Consider the following 21,734-nt stretch of genomic DNA (forward strand, 5'->3'; position numbering starts at 1 on the left):
GGGCTTGCCGATGGCATATGTCTGAAGAACCAAAAGAAAAAGGCAACAGATCGATCGGTTGAACGGTTGAGGATTGGATGCCAAGTTTGACGTCACGCTAGGAGCTAGCGGCGTTGATTGGGCACACGCCGCGCGGCTCTATATACGGAATACTACTTTTTTTAGGAAAATAAAGAAAAGGAAGAACAAAAAACTCACTATATATGGGCTTGATTTTATTTTCCTAAACGCTAGATTTTTTTATTTTTGACAGAAGAAGAAGAGAAAACTCGGTATGGAAAAATACAAACGCCTAGATCACCAACCGCGCCCTTTAATATCAGAATTTTCGGGCCGCGCACGGCAAGTTTTTGCTGCTGGTTGAGAGTTCCGACTCGTTTCTCGATCGATCCCAGTTTCTTCCTCTTCTTTTCTTTCGGTTATTGCTCGATGCTGAAGAGGTGTGGAAAAACGTGCTCCTAAATCCATCGTAGTTAATGCTGGTGATGATCTTGTCATGACAGGCAGATTATCCATCGTACGTGGTTCTCTTCGCGCGACAAGCGGCCTGGCAAGCGAGGGGCATCCCTGTCAGACCAGTCGTCGCCTTATTCAGACACTGTGGATGAGCTCGAACGGATTTCGCATGTCGCCGTCCCGTTCTTAATTTTGTTTGGCTCCATCAGCAGTTTGTTTTTCTTTTCTGTCCCCAGCCATAGCCCACAGGTTTTCTCAACTCTACATCTATCCAGTACCCGTGGTTTCCCTTCCATGTATGTACTACAGTACTACTGTACTGGTCACGTGTACAACCTAAAACTACAGAGAGAAAACTATTTCATGAAAAGACGAGATGCTCCGCAGTACTCACTCCATCCCATATTGACGAAATATTACATGTATGCATTTAGATGTTTTTGAATATAGATACATCACGGTACGTATTGTCAGTCAGTTGAGCTGTCGATCGAGGCATGCAGCAATCGACTCATTTTTCTACTATTTGCAAATGGCGATCCTTTCCTTGATTTCCGTGGAACGAGATCCTCCGACGTACTGGTCAATACTACAGAGAGACGTAAGTTAAATCGGTTCGTTCGTGGTCCATCGGACGTCAGCACATCGGATCCCCTGGAAACGCACTGATGGGTTGGCCCAAGCCCAGTCCAAGGACCAAGAGGGAAAAGGAGAGCGTTGTCTCAGAAAAAAGCGTCAGAGGATAGGGTGTTAGACAAGTACAGCGGGAGAGAAAGAGATTTCCCGCCAGGACCTGGAGGAGCTCACATGCTGATCTGCTTCGTCATTCCCAGGTAGATCTCAGTTGCCCGATTTTCTCCCTTTCTCGTTCTGTCTCCCACATGACGACAATCACCTGAATTCGAATTTGTGCCAGGACCTGGAGCTCAAGCGCTGCTCTACTTTGGTTTGATCAACTCCCCTATTTCTCATGGAAGTAAATGGTTGAATTTGATCAATTTCTCTATTTGTCCATGGAAGAAGAAACTATGAAAGAAACAGAGGTGGCAGAGGAGATTAACAGATCAAGCAATGATCCTAATTTAAATAGGTACTTTCCTTATCTCAAGTACTTTGGCATGAAATCGGTAATTTAAACAGGAAAAGGCTATATGATTTTTGTATCTTTACGTACTGCTAGTGTTTGCTTATTTCCACAACTTCTTTTTCAATACTATTGGTTCCAATATTTTCTCCACACTTGCACAACTCATAACTCCAACACTTACTCAATTTTTACACTACAGAGTTGTACTGCCAGGTTTGGTACCTCATGTTGGCATGGAATTTACAAATTCAGATGAAGCTTGGGCATTTTGGCTGAGCTATAGTGGGCAGCAAGGCTTTGAGGTCAGAAAAAGGTATACAAACAAAAGAGCATCTGATGGGAAAGTTACATCATGTAAATTTGTTTGTGCAAATGAGGGTCATCGATCACAAGACAAAATGGACCATTTAACAAAGTTGCCTCGAGCTGAAACTAGAACCGATTGCCAAGTGCACATGAGTGTTAACATGGACCGGAAAAAGGAAAATCTCAAAGTGACTAAGCTGATTTTGGAACACAATCACACACTGCACCTGCCAGAAACTTTACATTTAATGGTGTCACAGAGGAAAATTTCAGAGTTACAAGCTTTTGAAATTGAAATGGCAGATGATGCAGGTATTGGGCCAAAAGCCTCACATGAGTTTGCAAGTCGCCAAGTTGGTGGAGGACTCAATCTTAGCTATACCCTCCGTGATCACAAGAATTATTTGCGGACCAAGCGCCAACGAGAAATGGCATATGGCCAAGCAGGTAGCATGCTTAAGTATTTTCAAGACAAGATTGCTGAAAACCCATCATTCCAATATGCATTGCAAATGGATTGTGAAGAACAAATAGCAAACATATTTTGGACTGATGCTAAAATGATCATGGACTATGCACATTTTGGCGATGTGGTTAGTTTTGACACTACTTTTGGAACAAACAAAGAGAGTAGGCCCTTCGGTGTTTTTGTCGGATTCAATCACTTTAGAGAAACTGTAGTTTTTGGTGCAGCTCTCATGTATGATGAGACCTTTGCATCTTTCAAGTGGTTGTTTGAGGCCTTTCTAAATGCTCATAAAGGAAAGGTGCCTGAAACATTATATACAGATCAAGATGCCGCAATGGGAAAGGCAGTTGGAGAAGTGTTTGCAGAAGCATGGCATGGATTATGCACCTTTCACATTATGCAAAATGCCGTCAAGCATCTACATGAAGAGAAGGATGAAGATCAGAAAAAGGAAAAGAAGAAAGAGAAGAAGAAAGAAAAAAATGAAGAGAAGAAAAGAGAGGAGAATGAAGAAACTAGTATTCTGGCAGATTTTAGTAAGTGCATGTTTGAGTATGAAGACAAGGCAGAATTTGAACAAAAGTTTGACCTCATGAGGAAAAAGGTGAGCAAGCAAACTTGGTTGGATAGCATATATAAGTTCAAAGAAAAATGGGCTGAATGTTATATGAAGGATGTCTTCACACTAGGAATGAGAAGTACACAATTGAGTGAGAGTCTGAACAATGATTTGAAAATCCATTTCAAATCTGATTTCGATATCATCCGTTTCTTTAAGCATTTTGAAAGGGTGGTGCAAGGAAAAAGGAATAACGAACTGAATTCAGAATTTGACTCAAGGAAAAAGTTGCCAAAATTATTTATGAGGAGACCACCACCTATGTTGGTGCAAGCTAGCAACGTATATAGACCTAGTATATTCGAAGCTTTCCAAGGTGAATATGAAAGATCCTTATCAACTTGCACCAAGCAATTGGATGGCTATAATGAATATATTGTAGGAGATTTTACCATCGAAGAGGAGTATAAAGTTACCGGTGATCCTTTGAGACAAATAGTTGTGTGCAGCTGCCAGCAATATGAGAGAATTGGGATATTGTGTGGCCATGCTCTTAAAGTTCTTGATTTAATGAACATCAAGTAATTGCCATCACATTATGTGTTAAAGCGATGGACACGAGAAGCACGAAGTGGAGCTGTACAAGACAAGGAGGGAAGAAATATAATTGAAAACCCATATATGGATGCCATGCTTAGCTACAGATATATGTCCCACAAATTTCATAATTTGGCGGATCGAGCATCCAACTTCCCAGAATGTGTTGCGTTGGTGGATAGCACACTAGACATCCTTGGTAAGCAAATTCAAGAAAAACTCAATGCATGCACAAGCACTCCTCGGTATCCATCTACAATTTCCACAGATGCTAGCCCACCGGATGACTTGTTGACTAACGCGCGCCTAAAGAAAAAGAAGGTTGAAACAAAAACTTCAAAACGAAAAAGAACTTGGCTCGATAAAAAGCACAAGTTCAGAAAAAAGAGGGAAAATGTATGTTGCTAAATAAAAGTGCAATTTCAGTGTTATCATTCTGTCCTTCAATTCTCATAACCGTTCTATTTTATTTCACCACAGATAGAAGAGGTTGGGGAAGAGGCAGGTAGTGGCAGTGCACAAGCACAATCACAAGCAGATGCACAAGTACAAGTTGCAAATGATGGTGTTTATAGTGGCAAAGGGAAAGAATCTGAAGTCTACGAGACCAATCTTAGCTTCACTCAATTATTGACGTTAATCTTGTTCATATAGTTATAAAACAAATATAGAGATCATAGTTGTTTATAAAATCTTACTTGTTTATTAAATTTATAGGGACCAATCACAGATGAAGCTTTTATTGGGGTGTGGTAAAATATTTCTGTTTTCGACAATCATGTGCTCCGATTTACTTCAGTTCAGTTGTGGGCAATGTTCAATTCAGGTAGCATCAACAATTGCCATTTTGTGCAAGAGTACTGCCGTAGTTATTTTCAGTCATAACATCTAATCACAACTACGTCTCAATCTTTCTTGCAATTCCAAATTCAGTTTAACAGCGAGGATGCTTCCTGCCCTTTGCGTCTCCAAATTCAATTAACAACAGGATAGCAGCAGTGCACAGGTCAAATGCGACCAGGACGGGCTCCTGCGCTCCTGCTCCTTCTCTTCGAGAACGCGACCAGCGTGTGTGTCCGAGCAGCGGTCGAGCGCGGCGACGAGGACGACACGGCCGGGAGGACCAGCGTGAGCCTGGGCAGCGGCCGGCGACGAGGACGGCCTCCAGCTCGCCTTCGCCATCAACGCCACCATCCTCCTCTACAATATGAGCCGAACTGTAGACCTCTGCGGCAAGCCGCACTTCACCTGGGCCACCAGCGTCGCGCCGCGCCGCCACGGTGGAAGCAGAGACGGCCGGGAGGAGGGGGCGCCGCCGCCGCTGGTCTTCCTTTTGTCAGCTGCAGTGCGCCGATTTCTGTTTCCCCTTCGTTGAGCTGGGCTTTGGGCCGACTCGCGTTGAGTTTCAAAAGGATTTGATGTGCTGCCGTCCGATGGACCATGAACGAACGAATTTAACTTACGTCCATCTGCAGTATTGACTAATACGTCAGAGATCTTGTTCCTCGTTTCCGTTCCCCGGCCGCAATATCAGGGAACTAAACTAGAGTAGCTAGACGCTGATGCCGCCCTAGCTCTTCACTGTCCCCAGGGGACACCTAAGCTTAGCTAGCTCGATCCTATACGTACTGGCCGGCCGGTAGGCTACAATACGTTAACTTCCATGCGTAATCTGCAAAGGTCATCAACCGTACGTTCTTTACTGGAAAATAAAAGGTTTTGCCTTAGACTAACAGTGACTCAGTGAGTACCAGTATATTACTGCTAGTACTGTACTGAGCCTTTTGTTAGGAAAAAGATGCCACATTTGTTAGGTTAATAAAAAGTTGAGTACTAACTGGAAAAGATGCGAATTAGGGTGTCGGGCCAGGAGTAGACAGGGCCAAGGTTAGGCCCGGTTCAAGCTTTTCCGAACCGGTATGAGTCCGTGTTAATCGTGGGCCATCAAGTTTGACCGGAGCCTGGCCCACCTTGCATGCCACCAAGCTTATCCATTCCCGTCCTGCCTCGGGCCATAAATAAAAACGAAAATCCTAAAAATAAATATCTGAAGCCACACCGCCGAACCCAATTGGCGGAGAAGAAAGGGACAGACAGAGACAGCCGGAATCTCTAGCTGTACTATCATCAGTTACCCACAAAAACACATTCTCCTGAAGAAAGAGAGGAAAAATTAAATATCTCCACTGCATTGGTTCCTTAATGCATCACCTTGCGCGATGCAAGTAGGTATTTCACGTATTTTGCGTATAACAATGGTAAAAGATTTGAGATTAGATCATTTTGTTGTGCAAGCATAAAATCATAAGGTTGTGTGTATGAAAAAATACGTGTAGTTTTCTTAGGATCGAGAAGCATCTAGGTAGCGGTAATTTAGTTTTATTAGGTTTTGTTTTATGTGTGTGTGTTATGGATCTGACCAGGAAGCGCAAACAATTGCGGGTACGAGCAGTGTTTAGCTAGCAGTTTTCCCCTAACTTGAGAAAAGTCAAGAATGGTGAATACAAGGGAACTTGGAAAAGGAAGGACAAGTTCCCATGCATTTTGTGTGCACACTTTGTGTGGTATCAAGCATAATCTTACACTTTCATTTGAACAGTGCATAATTTGAAAATTAGCGAGGTTGTCCTTGTTCCAGGGAGCTTGAAATTATCACGATTATGTGAACAAACAACCATGTACTGTTGAATTATTAAACCTCATATTGTACTCAAGACAATACAGATCCTCCCTATTTTCAATGATGTATTACCTTATAAGATATTGTTGTAATTACTAGTCTTTTGTGTGCGCCTTAATTGGCTGATAAGATGTTGGACTGTTAATACAGTACATAATAAAAATGTTAATAGTAAAATACACCTGGAATTCAAATACAACTATACAAGTGGCCCTGGGTACAGTGAACCAAGTGGACGTAAGAAAATGCCTCCACGTTGGTGGCTGACAGCTTTCCCTCCTGCTTCCCTCTCTTTTCCATTCACCTGCCTCAGTCAGTCAGTCACCTCAGTGAGTTCTGCCGCTGCGTCTACCAACCCCAGTTAAAAAAAAATCAGTTCAACTCCAAAAGAGGACAGTAAAACCTAGCAAAGCGGTTAAAAAGCACCTGCTAAGCATCACCACTTTGGAAAAAGTGATTACCAGCTCCAACACCCAAAGAGAAGCCCAGAAATGACAGTGCAAGAGTATACTGGCAGAGAGTAGGAGAGGACATTGCAGCTGGGGGGAAAGAAAGTCCAAATAGCAGAGTAAATCTAGAAAGTGGGCGTGGTATCTTTCCATAGATTTTCTTATTCTTTCTCTTGTCTATTCTCTTCCCTCCTCCTCACCTTCTTCTTTCTTTCTCCACCATCGGGCCATCACTGTCTCCGATCCATTATTGGCCTTTGCCCTCTCCTCTTCCTCCTCCTTGTTCTTCTTGGGTTTCAGGGGAAAGAGAAGGCGAGATTTGATAGGGAGGAGAGGAATTGTTGTTGTTTGTTTGGGTAAGTTGGTTGTTTTGTGTTGTGGAGAGATGGACCCCAAGTTTCCTCCTCCCCCACCGCTAAACAAAACGGAGCCCACCACCGGCGTGACGACCACCACCACCACGACCTCCCAGCAGCAGCTGGATCACGAGCAGTATCACCAGCCGCAGCAGCACCTGCAAATCCAAGTGCACCAGCAGCAGCAGGAGGAAGATGGCGGCGGGGGAAAGGAGCAGCAGCAGCAGGTGGTGGCGGCGGCGGGGGCGGGGGAGAGGAGGGTGCAGGGGCTGGGGCCGAAGCGGAGCTCCAACAAGGACCGGCACACCAAGGTGGACGGGCGGGGGCGGCGGATCCGGATGCCGGCGCTGTGCGCGGCGCGGATCTTCCAGCTGACGCGGGAGCTGGGGCACAAGTCGGACGGGGAGACGGTCCAGTGGCTGCTGCAGCAGGCGGAGCCGGCCATCGTCGCCGCCACAGGGTCCGGCACCATACCGGCGTCCGCGCTCGCCTCCGTCGCGCCCTCGCTGCCTTCGCCCACCTCCGCGCTCGCCAGGCCGCACCACCACCACCACCTCTGGGGGCCCTCGGCGGCGGGGTTCTCCCCGGCCGGGTTCATGAACTCGGCCCCAGCCGGCGCTGACTCTGGGGGCGGCCTCGGCGGGCTTATGCAGAGGATAGGGCTTCCCGCCGGGATGGAGCTCCCTGGCGGCGGTGGTGGGGGGCACATCGGGTTCGCGCCCATGTTCGCCAGCCACGCGGCGGCGGCGGCGGCCATGCCGGGGCTGGAGCTCGGGCTGTCCCAGGAAGGCCACATCGGCGTGCTCGCCGCGCAGTCCTTCAGCCAGTTCTACCACCAGGTCGGCGGCGCCGGGGGCAGCGGCCAGCTGCAGCACCCGCACCCTCAGCAGCATCACCATCACCAACAGCCGCAGCAGCAGCAGCAGCAAGAGGACGGGGAGGACGAACGCGACGAGGGCGACTCCGACGAGGAGTCCGGCGGGCAGTAGTGGGCTGTGCATCTCACCTATCCCTGCGTTTGGTCGTGTTTCTCGAGGAGGAGAAACCAAGGAAGGAGAGAAAACTGTATGCTATGGCGATCAGTCCTCTGATGGCGATGCCTTTTTACCATTAGCTTGTTGTTCTTGGGTTGTCATGTGTCGATTTTTCTTTGTTTCTCTTGTGGTGTCAAAACTCAAAAGAGGCTTCTTGCTCTGGGGTCTTGGTGGAACGGATCAGTATCGTCCTCAGTTCCTACTCCCACTGTAGCACTGCTCTTTCGACGATCCGAGAATTGCCTCCAATTCAGGTAAAAGTTTGATCTTCTTTTGCATTTGACATGTCAGATTATTTGAGCGTCGAGCTTGATTGACTGATGAGCTTACGCATTGATGCTTGTTGTATGTCCATATTGCAGGTGTATAATAGCTGAGAGCTGGATGATTACGATCATCCGTCCGAGTGAGTGCCTTATTTGTTATTTGCAAGGTGTATAGATATTCAGGTAATTTTGGAGCTAGGGAGGTGTTCTTTTATGGGATTAGCGATCCTCTTTTGAGCGATCACGATGATAGCCGGCAATTCAATCATCCCTTCATGGGCTATTTCTGCAACCAAAATATGATACACATACATTTCTTGATCCCTGATTCTACATGTTTACTTTCATGGACAATCATTTTACATGGCATATGCTTATTTGCTTCTTCTATGTCAGGGCAATGATATATATTATATTGATTTCAAGAATTCTCTTGATTTTGTTTCTTGTTTGTGTATACAGTTTCATTACATTTTCTTGCTGATTTATGTACTTCGTTTTATTATTATATTTCTTAACTAGGAGGAACTGTACATAAGAGTATATATAGGATGAGGTAGATGTATACTCCGTCTGTCCCAAATTAAGTGACTTTCTGTTACATGTATCTAGACGCATTTTAGACATAGATACATCCGTAGTTGGGCAAATTTGAGCCACTTAATATGTGACGGAGGGAGTAGTTTTTAGTTGAGAAGGCAAAATGTCTTTAACATTTCCATGTTCGTCATTTCTTAAACTCAATGTCCAGATACTCAAATTCTAGCATCTTATTGTATAGAAGTGCAATGCCATGCTGACATTAAAATATGATTAAAAAAAAACTTGGTCCATCTTAAAATCTGATGCATTGATAGCAGCGAATATTCGGAAGTGTTAAAAATATCATGGATTTACCAATGGGCAGGCAGGCATGCCAGACCTTTGGGCAGTTCCACTTCCACAATGATAATGTCGATAAATAGTAGGTGCCGTTGAGTAACAGTAACTCTGTTTAAATAAACTTGCAGAGTGTGTTCTGCATGGAAATGGCTAAAACCATATTTAGGTTGTTTTGACCACTTAACTTGTAACTTCTCCATCTATTTTCTTGTCATGGTGAAGATAACTAACCACTATTATCAACAGAATTGGTATGATGGATTTTGGTGTGTAGCATTATGGAAAGCTGCATACCACTTCTAGAAGTTCAGGTAGTGTCTTTGCCAGTTCATCTAACATTAAGAATGCATGTGCTAATTTTCCTGGCCGGCAAGTAAAAATATACTCGTTTACTTGAACAATAACATGCCAACATGCTAATGAGTAAGGAGAGCATTCAAATCAAAATGACTTTACAAGTTGGAGAGCAGCATGTTCATTGTAGTCATGAAGAGAGAAGAAGAGTGGTCAGCATGATCATGCTGGGGCAACTGTAGTTCACCCATGCCATGTGTACTTATTTCTGAACAGTGCTTCTCTATCACCACTTGGACAGCTGTCTGTCTGCTCCACAATGGAAAGGTTTATAGTTTGCTCTGGATGTTGCGACGCTAGCTTTCATGCTGTTTTGATTGCTTTTGTGCTTGCACACAATCCATACATGTTTACTTTGCTATTCATCTTCTTTTTGTGCGCGCATGGAAATCATTCATGTTTGCTTGTTTTGTCTTGCTACATTCATTCATGAAATCTTCCATAAATGTGAGACAGAACATACATGTTTGGTGACGGTTGGATCTTGACCAGTTGCCATAAAACCATTCTGCATGAGGTGCTTTGATATCATCAGGGCACATGGTGGGCTGCCAATGGTAGTACATCAGCATTGTCCTACTCCTACCACCCTGAAATGTTCCACACCCTTAAAAACAGATTTCTGTTGCTCCTCTGATGGAGTTATTTCTGGTAGAGGCGATGGTTGCTAGTGACTTCATGCTCCCCATCTGCCCTAGTCACATGTTTTTTGTGTGTTGACAGGAGGAATAGACGTTTGTCTTTGTCATTCTACTCCCTGTTAATTGCGGTTTAGGCCTTGTTGTGAAAAATGTGAAGGGCCTGATCTGATTCTGTATCTTGTGCACGTAACTAATGTGTGTAGTATGTTCCCTTCGTCTGTAATTTAAGGTTTTAAGTTCTAACACCAACAGTCCAACAGAATTATACAAATCTCAGATCTGCATCAACGTTTGGTGTTTTACGGCCAGTATGTGCACCTGATTTTCAGGACCTTGGAGCTATAGCTGTGCAATGCAATGTGGCGTCATGTTGTCATTCTCTGCTTGAGTTGATGATAGTATGATTTGTGAAACATAAGATTAGTACAAATTCATTGAAACCAGTCTTATGTAGTCAGTTTTCCTGTGCACCACATTTGTTTCTTCTGTGAATACTAAGTACTTCTGTATATGCTATTAACCAACAGAATCAGACATACAGTACTTACCAGTGCCAGTGTAGCTGAACAAGAGCACTAAATGAAAACATCTTTTACAGAGCAAGGTTAAACAAGCGTTCTTTAGATAAAGAAAGAATTTTATGTCTCTTTGCTACCCCCAGCAAGATATGTGGATATACAAGTAGACCACCTTGTGTTTTCCTTTTATGTGCCCACCCCATTACCCCAAATTCATATAAGTTTGTTGGTTAGTGCAAGAAGCATCTCCAGTAGTTGAATTGAATCGGAAGGTGCCATGATTAGCATGCGAGTCATGCTGCTCTTAAAATACCAGCACCACTCACACCTTCTTGCAAGATCATTAGGTAAAAGATTATGATTTGTGTGTGTGGATAATGCCATGCAAAAAAAAGTTTCTTTATTTAAAACCTCGTCTTGGGCACCATCTCGCCAGTGGGGGATCTTTTTTCTTTGCCCTCATCAAAAGCGATAAGAACCATACAGGTGTATGCTTGGACTCAGAGATACCAACATCTGTTTCTTCCCTGGTGGCAGGGTTATTATTTTGAAAATTTATGTGGAGCGCAAGAGTATTTATTATGCGTGATATGGACACTTTGTGCTCCTCCAGTCCTTTCTTTAGGCTTTATCTGCACTCATTTTCGAATGCTTTTGCCTTTTTTCTGTTTTTAGGATCATCCCTTCCAGCTCATCATGGCATGCGATGCGATGCACAGCTACATCAACAGTTTGCCTGGCCTGGAGTGACATAGCATGGATGTGTTTCTTTTATCTCCTAAGCCAGTTTTTTTTTAGATCCTTGCTTACCCTGAGGAAATAATAAAGGTGCATGGTTGGTTATTACAGGCCATACAGCAAGCATGTTCTTTTTTGTTTTATAGACCCTAGAAAGTAGAAACAAGAGAACATGTTCAGCCAGTTCAGTTTGCAAGCTTGTTCGGGAATGCCATGTACAATTACGTGTAAGATGGTCTCCAATACACAAAAAGAATTGCGATGTTAGGCCGGCGGCCTATCAGCATTTTATAAAAAGCTCTTATCCTATTTTGGAGTTCATGCCTTTTCTTCTTTCCAAATTTTTTGTAAAAAAAAGGTAAACATGGGACAATACGAGTAAGGACATCCTCGATCACAAAAAAAAAGAGACTAAGGACATGTTTGGTTTGTAGGGTCTGTTATCCCAGCAATTTTGGTTGTACTTTTGCTTGTCCAAGATTTGGCAACAAAAATGAACTAGAGTTGGTCATTGATAATTGGTTTATCAAAAATTTGACAATAGTAATTCAAACAAGAACCAACTATTTGGTCATGACTAAAATATTTGTCGGGTTGAGTTTGGTCACGAACCAAACACACCCGTAGCCTTGTTTGTCGCACTTTTTTTTATGAAACCGTGGCAAGCCAGGAAAAAGTGCGGCGGAGAAATCGCTGATTACAGGTACTCGGGGAGTGAGCTTGCATTAGTTACTAACACTCTTTTCTGGGAAAAATAAAAATAAAAAGCTAAGATGACAAGTAAATCGGAAAGGAGTGAGTAACGCAGAAGTATTGGCTGTATGACATGAGACATATGCTATTAAGAGAGTGTGGTACGTCAAAATTGTTGTAGTCTGTCTGACAGACAAACAAACAAACAAACAAACAGTAACCTAAGTACCTAACTAAGGCGCCACTATTTAAGCAAAGTTTGGCCTAATATGCTCCATGTTGGGCCGCAGTTAACCACCACCGTTAGCGTTAGCGAGCTTCTTCTCTTCGTTCGTTTCTCACTTCCCAGGCATGTCGTCCACGTCCCGTGTGGTGGGATCCGCCGGGCAGGTATCTCTCTAGCTTATCTTATCCATGGCCGCTGCTCGCCTGCTCCGTTGATTAAGACGGGTTCGTTCAGAAGTGGTACGCCTGTTTCATTTTCTCGCTTTTTTTTTCTTTGTTCCTTTTTCGCCCTGTGTGGAGACAGAGAAAGGGACTGACGGTGACGACGATGACTTGACTTGGGCCCTGCACTAACCAATTAATCAACTAATGGAGCCTGATCCCCAAAAAATAACTAATCAATCTAGCTAACTTTGGTTGCATTACATTAAGGTTACATTAATCGAGCAGATCGATCGACGGCTGCAACCACACGGGGTACGAGATCATGACCGTACGTGGTTTTCCGTTGACTCGCTTGCTGGGTCCTGCTGTGCTGTGCCTCTGACATTCTTCCGTTCTGCCGCATCGCGTCTTCGAATGGAGTCAGGTATGGCCGTATGGGCACGGCACGCTTCTCGTTCCGTCCCGTCCCGTCCCGTCAGTCCCAGAACAAACTCGCATCGAGGCCACAAAATAAGTGTCGTAACGTGTGCGTCAGCAATAGGTGTTCAGGTTGGTCTCGTCCTTCAATCTCCGGCTAGAACATGGCATGGGCATGGCCCTATGGCAGATCCAATCTGGCTCTTTTTTGTTTTGTTTTTGGCTGCAGACTGCGACACCGCCGTCCAGATCCCAGCACCTGAGGATGGATGAGATAGCTCTTCCGGGTCGGCGAATTAGAATAAGCCACGTGGGATAAGAGTGTGCTGATACTACTTCTGGTGGTGGTACGGCATGTGCTCCTGCGTGCGTGATCCGGGCACATGGCCTCCGGCGCGAGCAAACAGCGACTCCTGTGTCCAAGTTATCCTCCAGAAAATTATCCATGCGACTCTATGTCGTGCTGTGATTGGAAATCACTAGTATTTTGAGTGTGCACAAGTACTAGAGGTTATGAAAAATAAGAGAAGCAGATGAAATGATTGGCCATGAAGTGACGTAGGACAATTACACATTTCAGGAGTGAAAATAAGAGCAAGGACACATTTCTGACTACACTATCAGTAATCTGTGAAGAAATTAGCAACGCGTATGACTCCTCTCAGAGGGAGAGCTCTGAGAGGGACTGCGTAATGATATGATACTTCCTTGTACTGTACAAGGAGATCACTGACATTAAATGCCGATGATTCGGTGTCCTGTACAAATGTATCTTGTATAAACTCGAGGGCCCAGATGCACAAAAAATGAAAACCCTCCCTAATTTGAACTTGACCTTCTGTCTGATTTGGTATCCTAAGGCTAAAAGGAAACAACAAAAGGGAGGAGCCATGGCCTCCACAGGAATGTTACAAAAAAAAAACCTTGAGCAACGTCTACAGAGGTGAGCATGTACACAAAATGGCATGACTCGAGCATGTTAGTCGTCAGGGCGGTGAATCTCACCCATCAAGATGCGGTTGCTGTGGACCTTGAAGCCAAGAAGTGAAGGGTCGATCTGCTTTCCCTTCTTTGCTTTCTTCTTCGTACCCTTGCCACCAGGGCCACCGTCCGCAGATTCAGAGGCATCATACTGCAATGGAGGCTTCTTTGTGCTCTTGAGCATTTCACTGAATGAAGGGCCAGAGGCATCCAGATTGGTGTTTGGTGGCATGCCGAACGTCCCTGTCTCTTTGTTGGCTGATGCAGGGGCTTCCACAGCATGGCCTGCTGAGGTGACTCCTGATTCGATCTTGTGCTCTGCACAACATGATTACTACATCAACGGTCTGAAATCAAAATATATATCAAAAATGGCAAAAACCTATTTTTAACAGAATCCTCAAATCAGAGCAGAAAGTCTCGAGGCAATCTATGAATGAAAAATCATCTATTTAGAGTGCACTTCACCAGACAGTGGATCCAAATAACTATTGCCAGATACTCTCAAGTTAACATTAACATGACTGTAGATATACGATTTTCACTTACCAAACCAAACGGTCATTCCCTGGAAATAAAGAACAAAAAAATAATAGATAGATAAATACATCCAAGGCGTACCATCAGATGATGCAGAAGATGGTCGGCCCGAATTCTTCAACCTAATGGCTGAAGACAGATCTGTTGACAGTGCCTGAGATGTAGCAGTGTGTGGGTCTGCCATGCGCTTTAGTAGGGAATGAGAGCTCCCTTTGGAGATGCCATCAGCCCTGCATATAAAAAGCAAAAACATGTATATGATTGAGATGTGCACTAGATGAAGAACGTGTACACACACAATACACGTTGGACAAATAATACTGACTGTACATACTGACAGAGTACTAGTGACTTGGTGAGTATGTTCTCGACTATGAGATAAAACTAACATTGTATGTACACAATCAGTTTGTGGAAAGGTATACCCATAAGTAATAGAGAACCAAACAAAGTAATACAGATTAGGATTAGCCTTTGCTGAAGGTAATTAAATTTCAAAACATGATGACCGAGCAAATAAATATCAGAATAGCTATTTGCGAAGACAGTATATGATCGATTGAGAAAGTTCATTATGAGGTTTAAAAGGGATATATGAAAGTAGGGGTGTATCTACAAAGTTGAGAGCAGTACCAGTTGATGACTGCTTCTTCAGAGAAATGGGTGTCATCAACGGCCAAGTTCGCACTAGAACCCTGCCTTTTCCTCCTGGTTACATCATTGACATTCCCAACCAATTGATTAGCAGATCCACTGCCACCCATCACATCTGGAAATTCTCCCCTTTGAATATCAAGCATAGTTCCAGAGCTCGACCTAAGGCCCAATTTTCGACTCATCTCAATATTGTTAGGTAAACTATCTAGGGTGGTTGATCCCTCCTGCTGTCCCAAATGCCCCATCTTTGCAAACTGTGACCTTTCTGCAAGTGGATCATCAAAAGACAGCCTATCAACAGGTGATCTCAAAGAGTTATCTGCAGGAGGCTGTGCAAAGAGTAAAGAAGGGTCTTTACGTCCGAATGCCGCTGTCAATGGAACATCAGTGAAACCACGAGATTGATGGGATTGAAGAGCCAGTTTTTGATGGAACATATCACTTAAATCTGGTTCTGTGTTCCTATCGTTGTTCATAAGTGATGCCCATGCATGTGGGTTGTCAATGGGAAGGTTCATTTCCACATTCCTTCTATGCTTCTCTGCTTCAATTTGCAATTGGCTGATGCGTGATGCTTCTATCAGGCTATTTTGCAATTGCCCATTGGCATCTGACCAGTTCCTTTCCAGCCTTCCCATGTGAGAACCTGACACCTGCTCCTGAAGCCTGTGTTGCTGTGGATGAACCCCTGAAGCATGCATAGGCATTTGGCCTAAAGAATATAAATCACCCTGGTTTTCTAACTGACCGAGGCCATGGTGACGTGCTAAAGCATTTACAACATCTGGATTTGGTAAAGGTGCGCCACCAGGCAAAGAGCCAGACCGCTCAAGAGAGTGAATGCCTTGGCCTCCCCTATGCAACCGCTCATGCAAAGAGAGGCTTCGGTCCAGATGGTCATGATGCTCCACAGATGAAGACCGCTGAAGGGACTGCAGAAGTTCAAATTGACCAAGTCTGTTTATGTGGCTTTGATTTGGACTTGTTCCTGGGCGGATAAATTGGTTAGGGTCCTCCATTGGCCAGACCCCACTTAAATGCCTTTCATCCTCCCTGCCCGCATGTTGTCGTATAGCATTGGCCATCTGTTGTGATTGGAGCTGATCATGGTGCAGGCCTAACAGAATTTGCTGCTCCAGAGGAAGCCCCTGCCTCTGATTTGACCGTGAGAGAACATCCAACATATCATTCTGTTGCTCCCTATGATGCCCATGCCCAAATTTTGCTTGAATGAGTTGTTCAATCGCTGCATCATGCTGCCTTTGAAAATGATGGGGTTGGTGATGCAAGTCATTCAATAACTGCTCCCGAAGTAACACTTGATCAACCATGTTGCCTGGTCCAAAGTTTGAACCTTGCAACTGTTGCTGCAACATTTGCTCAATAATCAGCTGTTGTTGTTGCTGCTGTTGCTGTTGCAGAAGCTGGGCTTGACGCTGCTGCAGCTGCCTTTGGTGCTGCTCTTGCTGTAGCTGCCTTTGGTGTTGCTCCTGCTGAAGTTGCTGGCGGTGCTGTTCTTGCTGAAGCTGTTGGCGGCGCTGCTGCTGTTGTTCAAGTTCAAACTGGATTCTCAACAGATGCTCCACCTCAGGAACTGGTGGATTAATGGACTGTCTGTGCTGGTGCAATGAATCAAAGACCTGACCTGCGAATGGTCCAGGAAACTCCAAACTGTTACGAGCCATCAAGTGTTCTTGCTGCAGTTGCTCCCTTCTAATCTGTGTAAGTAGCATCTGCTCCTCAAAATTCAGATGACCTAGCTCAGGTTCAACCTGGGGAATTAGACCTGAAATGTTTGCATCGTTCATGCTGTCCATCCGCCCAAGGCTAGCAGGCCAGTCATCACGCACAACAGGGGCTTCATTCATCCTGCTAAGCTGCCCATGCCTGCTATTCAAAGGTGGAATATCCTTTGGAGCTGTAGCTTTGGGGTTTCTACGCTCATTTACACCAAGTACATTTGATGAGAGAGGTTGCTTCGGATGCATCCCTTCCAGCTCAGACCAAAGTAAGCCCAGAGGACTCAGTTCATTCTCTCTAGGTGCATCATGATGGGGCAGGTTAGCTTCTCCAACCCCAGAACGGGAATCAAGTGATGCCAAATGGATATCTGCACGATCGTTATCGAAATCCTGTCGAGATTGACCCATGCTGCTGTTAGGCCTCCCAGTGTACAACACTTCTGCAGCGAGTGTGGAAAAGAAATGTAAGCATTTAACTGAAGAAAATAACCCTACTGACAAGTGTTTGCGAAGAAAAAGGTAATAACAGAAAATATAGTAGACTAACCTTCAGCATCCTGACTCACTGTTTCAGGAATGTGCTGCTGACGAACATCAGGCTTCACTTCGGCCTTTTCTGGTTCAGGTAAAAGGAACCAGCTATTATTACGTGACTGTAATGATGCTTCATTGTCACCTCTTTTAGGATTGACTCCATAACTTTCAGAATCTCCTTTAGATGTTTGATCATTCTTCCCAAAAGAACCAGAGGTAGGAAGTGCATCTTCAAAATTATTATGTACAGAATCCATGGATTCAGCACTTTCACCACGGGATACAGGTGGGAGAGGTTGGGGCTTATGTCCAAGGTACGGCATGAGTTCAGAAAGTGGGCGGAAAGGAGCTTCATCTGGAGCCTGAGATAAACGCACAGGTAGCTCCAAACCAAAATATCCATCTTCATACCAGGAGATAATATCTGTACCCATAAAAGGACCCTGCACGCCTCCTTGAGGATCCAGGTAATACAAGGTCAACTCCTCTGGATAACTAGCCAGACCACTAGCTTTCCCGTCTGTATAGCTAGCCTGGCCAGTAGTGTCAATGTTTACATTTAAATGAGAATTTGGATCATCTGGTAACTTGGCACCAAGATCAATGTCAGCGCTTGATTTGGTGCTGGAAAGCTCAATATGATTGCTGGGGAAATTATCCTCTATATGTTTCTTGAGTGGATCAGGGATACCACCTGCAAACATCCCTTCATTGTAGAAGGCATCCTTCTCTGTTATTAAAGCAGCAGATCCTTCATGCCCCAACCCGCTAAATGCCTCAGTGCCTTTATCCTTGTCATCAGTACCACGAGCTGGTTTCGAAATAATTTTTACATTAGATGATACTAAAAAGAAAAAAGAATCACGTGACTCAGCAGTAATATCAGGAAATAAGATCACATCATATGCATACCTTCAGTATCTTGTTTTCTCTCTTTTTGGAGCGCAGTTGTATTTGTAACTTCACTGCCAATGACCCTGCCTTTCCTGATATCTTCCAGAACAGCCTGCATAGCACACAAACAGATAAAAATAAATAAATAGACATGCAGTGGCAAATGCACACTGGTGAGCAGCCACTATAAAACAAAATAGGAAGTAATTAAAGATGATGTTACCTCTTCATCAGTGTCGGGTGTAACAAAGGCGAGTGGCTGAACAGAAGTAGGGAGTGTTATGGAGGGAATATCCTCCAGCGTTCGGTGGCCGCCATCGAAAGATGGGACAATCTTTTGCTGCCTGTAGATGTCAAGAAGTTTACCCCTCGGGTAGCGAAAAGCACCGGCAGTTGTCACACGCCTCCCATGCACAGGTGGAGCACCAATCGGTCCAGCAGATGATGGGCGGCTGAAGGATGGAACTGAGTTGGGGTTTCCCCTGCCTCTTCCAGGGGAAAACCCAACATTGGAGTCCTTCACACGTCCTTTCTCCAGTCCGAATCCAGGAGCAGCACGGTACGTTGCTGTACCAACAGGTTGAGTCTCCTGCCTGTGACGAGGTCTCCATTTATCACGGGAGTCTGACTCAGGGAGCAACCTTCCAGGAAATGTCTGTTTCTCACCATGAGTTTCATCCTTTTCTGCATCAATCTTCTTTTCTGGTCTGGACTCCTTCTCCTTGTCATCAGGTCCCCATCTTAATGACCATTTGCCATCACGTCTGCCTTCATTCCCTGAATTGCGGGTGGAGCCATCATTCCACCTTTCAGATGTAGGAGGTGCCCGTGAATCATTGTTGTCCCTTGCAGTAACATTGTCAGATCGGCGATCATTTTTACGATTCTCCACATCCCGGTCAACTTCCTTCTTGCGCTCCCGCCTTCCAAGTAAGCTGGTCTCCCTCTCCTCATCAAGCCAACGAAGACTGCTGTCAGTATCAAATGCATTCCGCCGCCGTTCTTTAGTCCCTTCCAGCATCCTGGCATCCTTCTCAGCAGGCTCGAGCAAAGACCCATGAGGTGCTGAAATCTGCAAACCAGCACCCAGCACGATTAATACACACTTATAACAGCAACCAATAAACAGCAAAAGCAAAAATAACACCGGGTGACAAACCTTCGTATCATTTGGTTTGGCATAAAGCCACTGAGGGGACAGAGGAATGCTGTTCTCCAGATGCTGCTGATCTGCATCGCAAAAGATTTTCTTGGTCAACGACTCAGGGAACCATTCTACACCTATCTCACACGGACCAACACACACAGACACGCACCCTAGGAGTAGCACACCCACCTGCACGCCCGCACAGGTCCACACGTGCACACACGCATAGCAACCATTCCATTTCCAAAACCAAATCATGTCTATGGTAAAGTAAAAAACAACCTATGTGCCATAACAATTCCCCAACAGCCCAAACAAACTAAAATCCGAACTGAAGCAACAATAGGGTGTGGTTTGAGGATAAACGGGAGCGGACCTTTGGATTCCTCGACGAAACCCATGGCGGCGGCGGTGTTCCTGTCCTCCTCGATCCCAAGCGACAGACCATCTGCGAAACAACCACACAATCAAATCGGAACAACGCACCAGCCAATCACACAGATCTAGGCCGAGGCCGAGGCCAATCCACGAGCGGGCGCGCTGCAGATCGGATCTCCCGCAGCCCTGGGGAGTGCAGATCGGGCGGGACGAGGCAGGGCGGTGCTCACCTTTCCCGAGAGCGGCGAATCGATCCAGCTTCCTCTCGGCCATCGCGGCCTCACGGGATCCGAGGGTGGGGGCGGGGAAGGAGGGAGGGAGTGAGCTAGGGTTTCGGCTTGGCGGCGGCGGGGCACCGCACGATCCGAGCGGGGGAGCGAGCCGGCGGGCGCGCAGCGGCAGAGGCAGAGGCGGCCAGGCGAGCGGGGAAGGGGAGGCTAGGGTTTTGAGAGGAGGTCGCCGGAGACGAGAGGGGCCGCGGGGGGAGCGGGTTGGGTTGGGACTTGGGAACGGGGATGGGAACTGTGTGTTTGTGGGGAAGGAGGGGAGACGGGTTTGGAGAGGCGGAGCGAGGATGATGAGAGCCAGGGGCGAGGGACATGGGATAAAATCATGGAATTGTATTTATTGAACCTTTTCTCTTCCACCTTTATTTATTTCTTTAAATTTCTTATTACTTCCAACGGGGAAACCGGTAGTATCATGAGAGCATTACTTCTTCCTTTTCACGAATTCACCGTCCTTTTTTCCATCGAGGCTTCAAATTCGTTTTACATTTTTCTGATTACGATACAATTTTGGTTTGTGTCTGAATGGTTATTTAATAAAAACTAGCCAATTGAATCAATGATTCATTACGATTCCAGCTTTTATTTTTTGCCGATATGAAAATCAGACAAACCGGACTTCGCTTAATATCTTTCCTCACTTTCATTTTTGTTTGTCAAACTTTGCAACCAATGATTATGTGGCCTCTTTGCCGACACAACAAATCTGATGTGCTTTGTCTATTGCCCTTGGAACGTCTTATGCCCCTTCGCCTTCTGTGTTTGCGTTTCGACAAACATTCACTTTTAATGCATGTGTTTGTCATATTCATCTCGTGATTATTTTTTGGCAGTATCCCCTTCCGTTAAAAGATACGAAAATAAGTGCGATAACACTCAATTTTGTTCATTTCTATTCCACTTTCCAGCTCTAATTGAAGGTGCGGATGTGTTGCAGAAGTCTCGTGCATCCTTTCGTCCTATAGCTCGAATGACATAGATCTGGGTTTTTTAAATCGATGGAGATGTAAAACGCATTAAAAAAAAGAGATGTCCACGTACAGTGTTTTGTTGTGACTTGACGTGTTACCGTGTGCCTTCAGGTCGTAGACCCTTGAAGAGATTAGGTACCAGACAACGTAGATAGGAAAGACATGAATCACTGTCATTACGCCAACGTTGGGACCTGATGGTTTTAGGGCTTCTCCGAAATGGGACCTTTAAATCAAACAATCAAACAATATTTATTCAAGAAAACGAGAGAGTAGCTCCCCATTAGCCTCTGACAAGTGGCCCAAATCTGTCAGTTTTTGTTAGATCAACTTGCACATCCGTCATTAATAGCTCTAGTGAACAAATGTTGTTTTGTTCGCCGGAAGGGCGAGGAACGAGCTTGGGTCGCCCATGCATGATGCCTTTTTTCTCACCATCATTTCGGAGCAGTTGGTTACACACCGGTTTCACCCTTCACATCTCGCTTCATTTCGTGCAAGTCATCTCTTAGTGGTAGCCGCTTTCATTCTTTTCTTCTTGGGATGAAGTCTTATTTTCCAAACCTACGACAACATGTTAGGGCAGATAGCCAAAAGTGGCCAATCAACTTAAAAGACAACGGTTTTGACTCATTGCGTCAAACAGTCAGGAAGTTCAAAATCATGAAATCGACGGCTCACAAGCACGATGAGACGAGAGAGCTCATGGAC

General features: G+C 45.1%; 3 protein-coding genes across 4 annotated transcripts; 2 read left to right on the forward strand and 1 right to left on the reverse strand.

The window, feature by feature from the left end:
• The first annotated feature begins 1,255 nt into the window (after window positions 1-1,255).
• On the forward strand, window positions 1,256-3,032 carry LOC104582935 (protein FAR1-RELATED SEQUENCE 5-like). Its single transcript, XM_024458879.1, has 4 exons — window positions 1,256-1,289; window positions 1,373-1,546; window positions 1,743-2,675; window positions 3,008-3,032. Exons 2-4 carry the CDS (start codon window positions 1,437-1,439, stop codon window positions 3,030-3,032), a joined length of 1,068 nt encoding a protein of 355 aa, XP_024314647.1. The 5' UTR covers window positions 1,256-1,289; window positions 1,373-1,436.
• A 3,496-nt stretch (window positions 3,033-6,528) lies between these two features.
• LOC100827968 (transcription factor TCP20) lies at window positions 6,529-8,687 on the forward strand. Its single transcript, XM_003564917.4, has 2 exons — window positions 6,529-8,247; window positions 8,356-8,687. The coding sequence occupies exon 1, from the start codon at window positions 6,989-6,991 to the stop codon at window positions 7,946-7,948; it is 960 nt and encodes a 319-aa protein (XP_003564965.1). The 5' UTR covers window positions 6,529-6,988; the 3' UTR covers window positions 7,949-8,247; window positions 8,356-8,687.
• Window positions 8,688-13,516: 4,829 nt separating this feature from the next.
• On the reverse strand, window positions 13,517-20,349 carry LOC100824679. Of its 2 annotated transcripts, XM_010234460.3 has the most exons (10): window positions 19,996-20,349; window positions 19,764-19,835; window positions 19,400-19,470; window positions 18,464-19,312; window positions 18,259-18,352; window positions 17,360-18,157; window positions 15,429-17,252; window positions 15,047-15,335; window positions 14,495-14,643; window positions 13,517-14,191 (listed from the first exon to the last, which is right to left on the reverse strand). In XM_010234460.3, the coding sequence occupies exons 1-10, from the start codon at window positions 20,036-20,038 to the stop codon at window positions 13,872-13,874; spliced, it is 4,509 nt and encodes a 1,502-aa protein (XP_010232762.1). In that variant the 5' UTR covers window positions 20,039-20,349; the 3' UTR covers window positions 13,517-13,871. The 2 variants fall into 2 exon arrangements, with proteins under 2 accessions (XP_010232762.1, XP_003567419.2); XM_003567371.4 differs by having other exon boundaries at window positions 15,047-17,252.
• Window positions 20,350-21,734: the final 1,385 nt, after the last annotated feature.

Source organism: Brachypodium distachyon, chromosome 2 (genome assembly GCF_000005505.3).
Source record: "Brachypodium distachyon strain Bd21 chromosome 2, Brachypodium_distachyon_v3.0, whole genome shotgun sequence".
In the NCBI taxonomy this organism is placed as follows: domain Eukaryota; kingdom Viridiplantae; phylum Streptophyta; class Magnoliopsida; order Poales; family Poaceae; genus Brachypodium; species Brachypodium distachyon.

Bases quoted from the DNA above. Each gene is read 5' to 3' on its own strand.
- LOC104582935 (XM_024458879.1), top strand. From the start codon at position 1,437: ATGGTTGAATTTGATCAATTTCTCTATTTGTCCATGGAAGAAGAAACT. The intron at 1,547-1,742 runs GTACTTTCCTTA...TTTACACTACAG, and splicing joins AATGATCCTAATTTAAATAG to AGTTGTACTGCCAGGTTTGG. The intron at 2,676-3,007 runs GTTTGCAGAAGC...TCTTCACACTAG, and splicing joins GGAAAGGCAGTTGGAGAAGT to GAATGAGAAGTACACAATTG.
- LOC100827968 (XM_003564917.4), top strand. From the start codon at position 6,989: ATGGACCCCAAGTTTCCTCCTCCCCCACCGCTAAACAAAACGGAGCCC.
- LOC100824679 (XM_003567371.4), bottom strand. From the start codon at position 20,038: ATGGCCGAGAGGAAGCTGGATCGATTCGCCGCTCTCGGGAAAG. The intron at 17,253-17,359 runs GTTAGTCTACTA...CACTCGCTGCAG, and splicing joins AGTGAGTCAGGATGCTGAAG to AAGTGTTGTACACTGGGAGG. The intron at 14,192-14,494 runs GTACGCCTTGGA...CATGTTGTGCAG, and splicing joins ATCTTCTGCATCATCTGATG to AGCACAAGATCGAATCAGGA.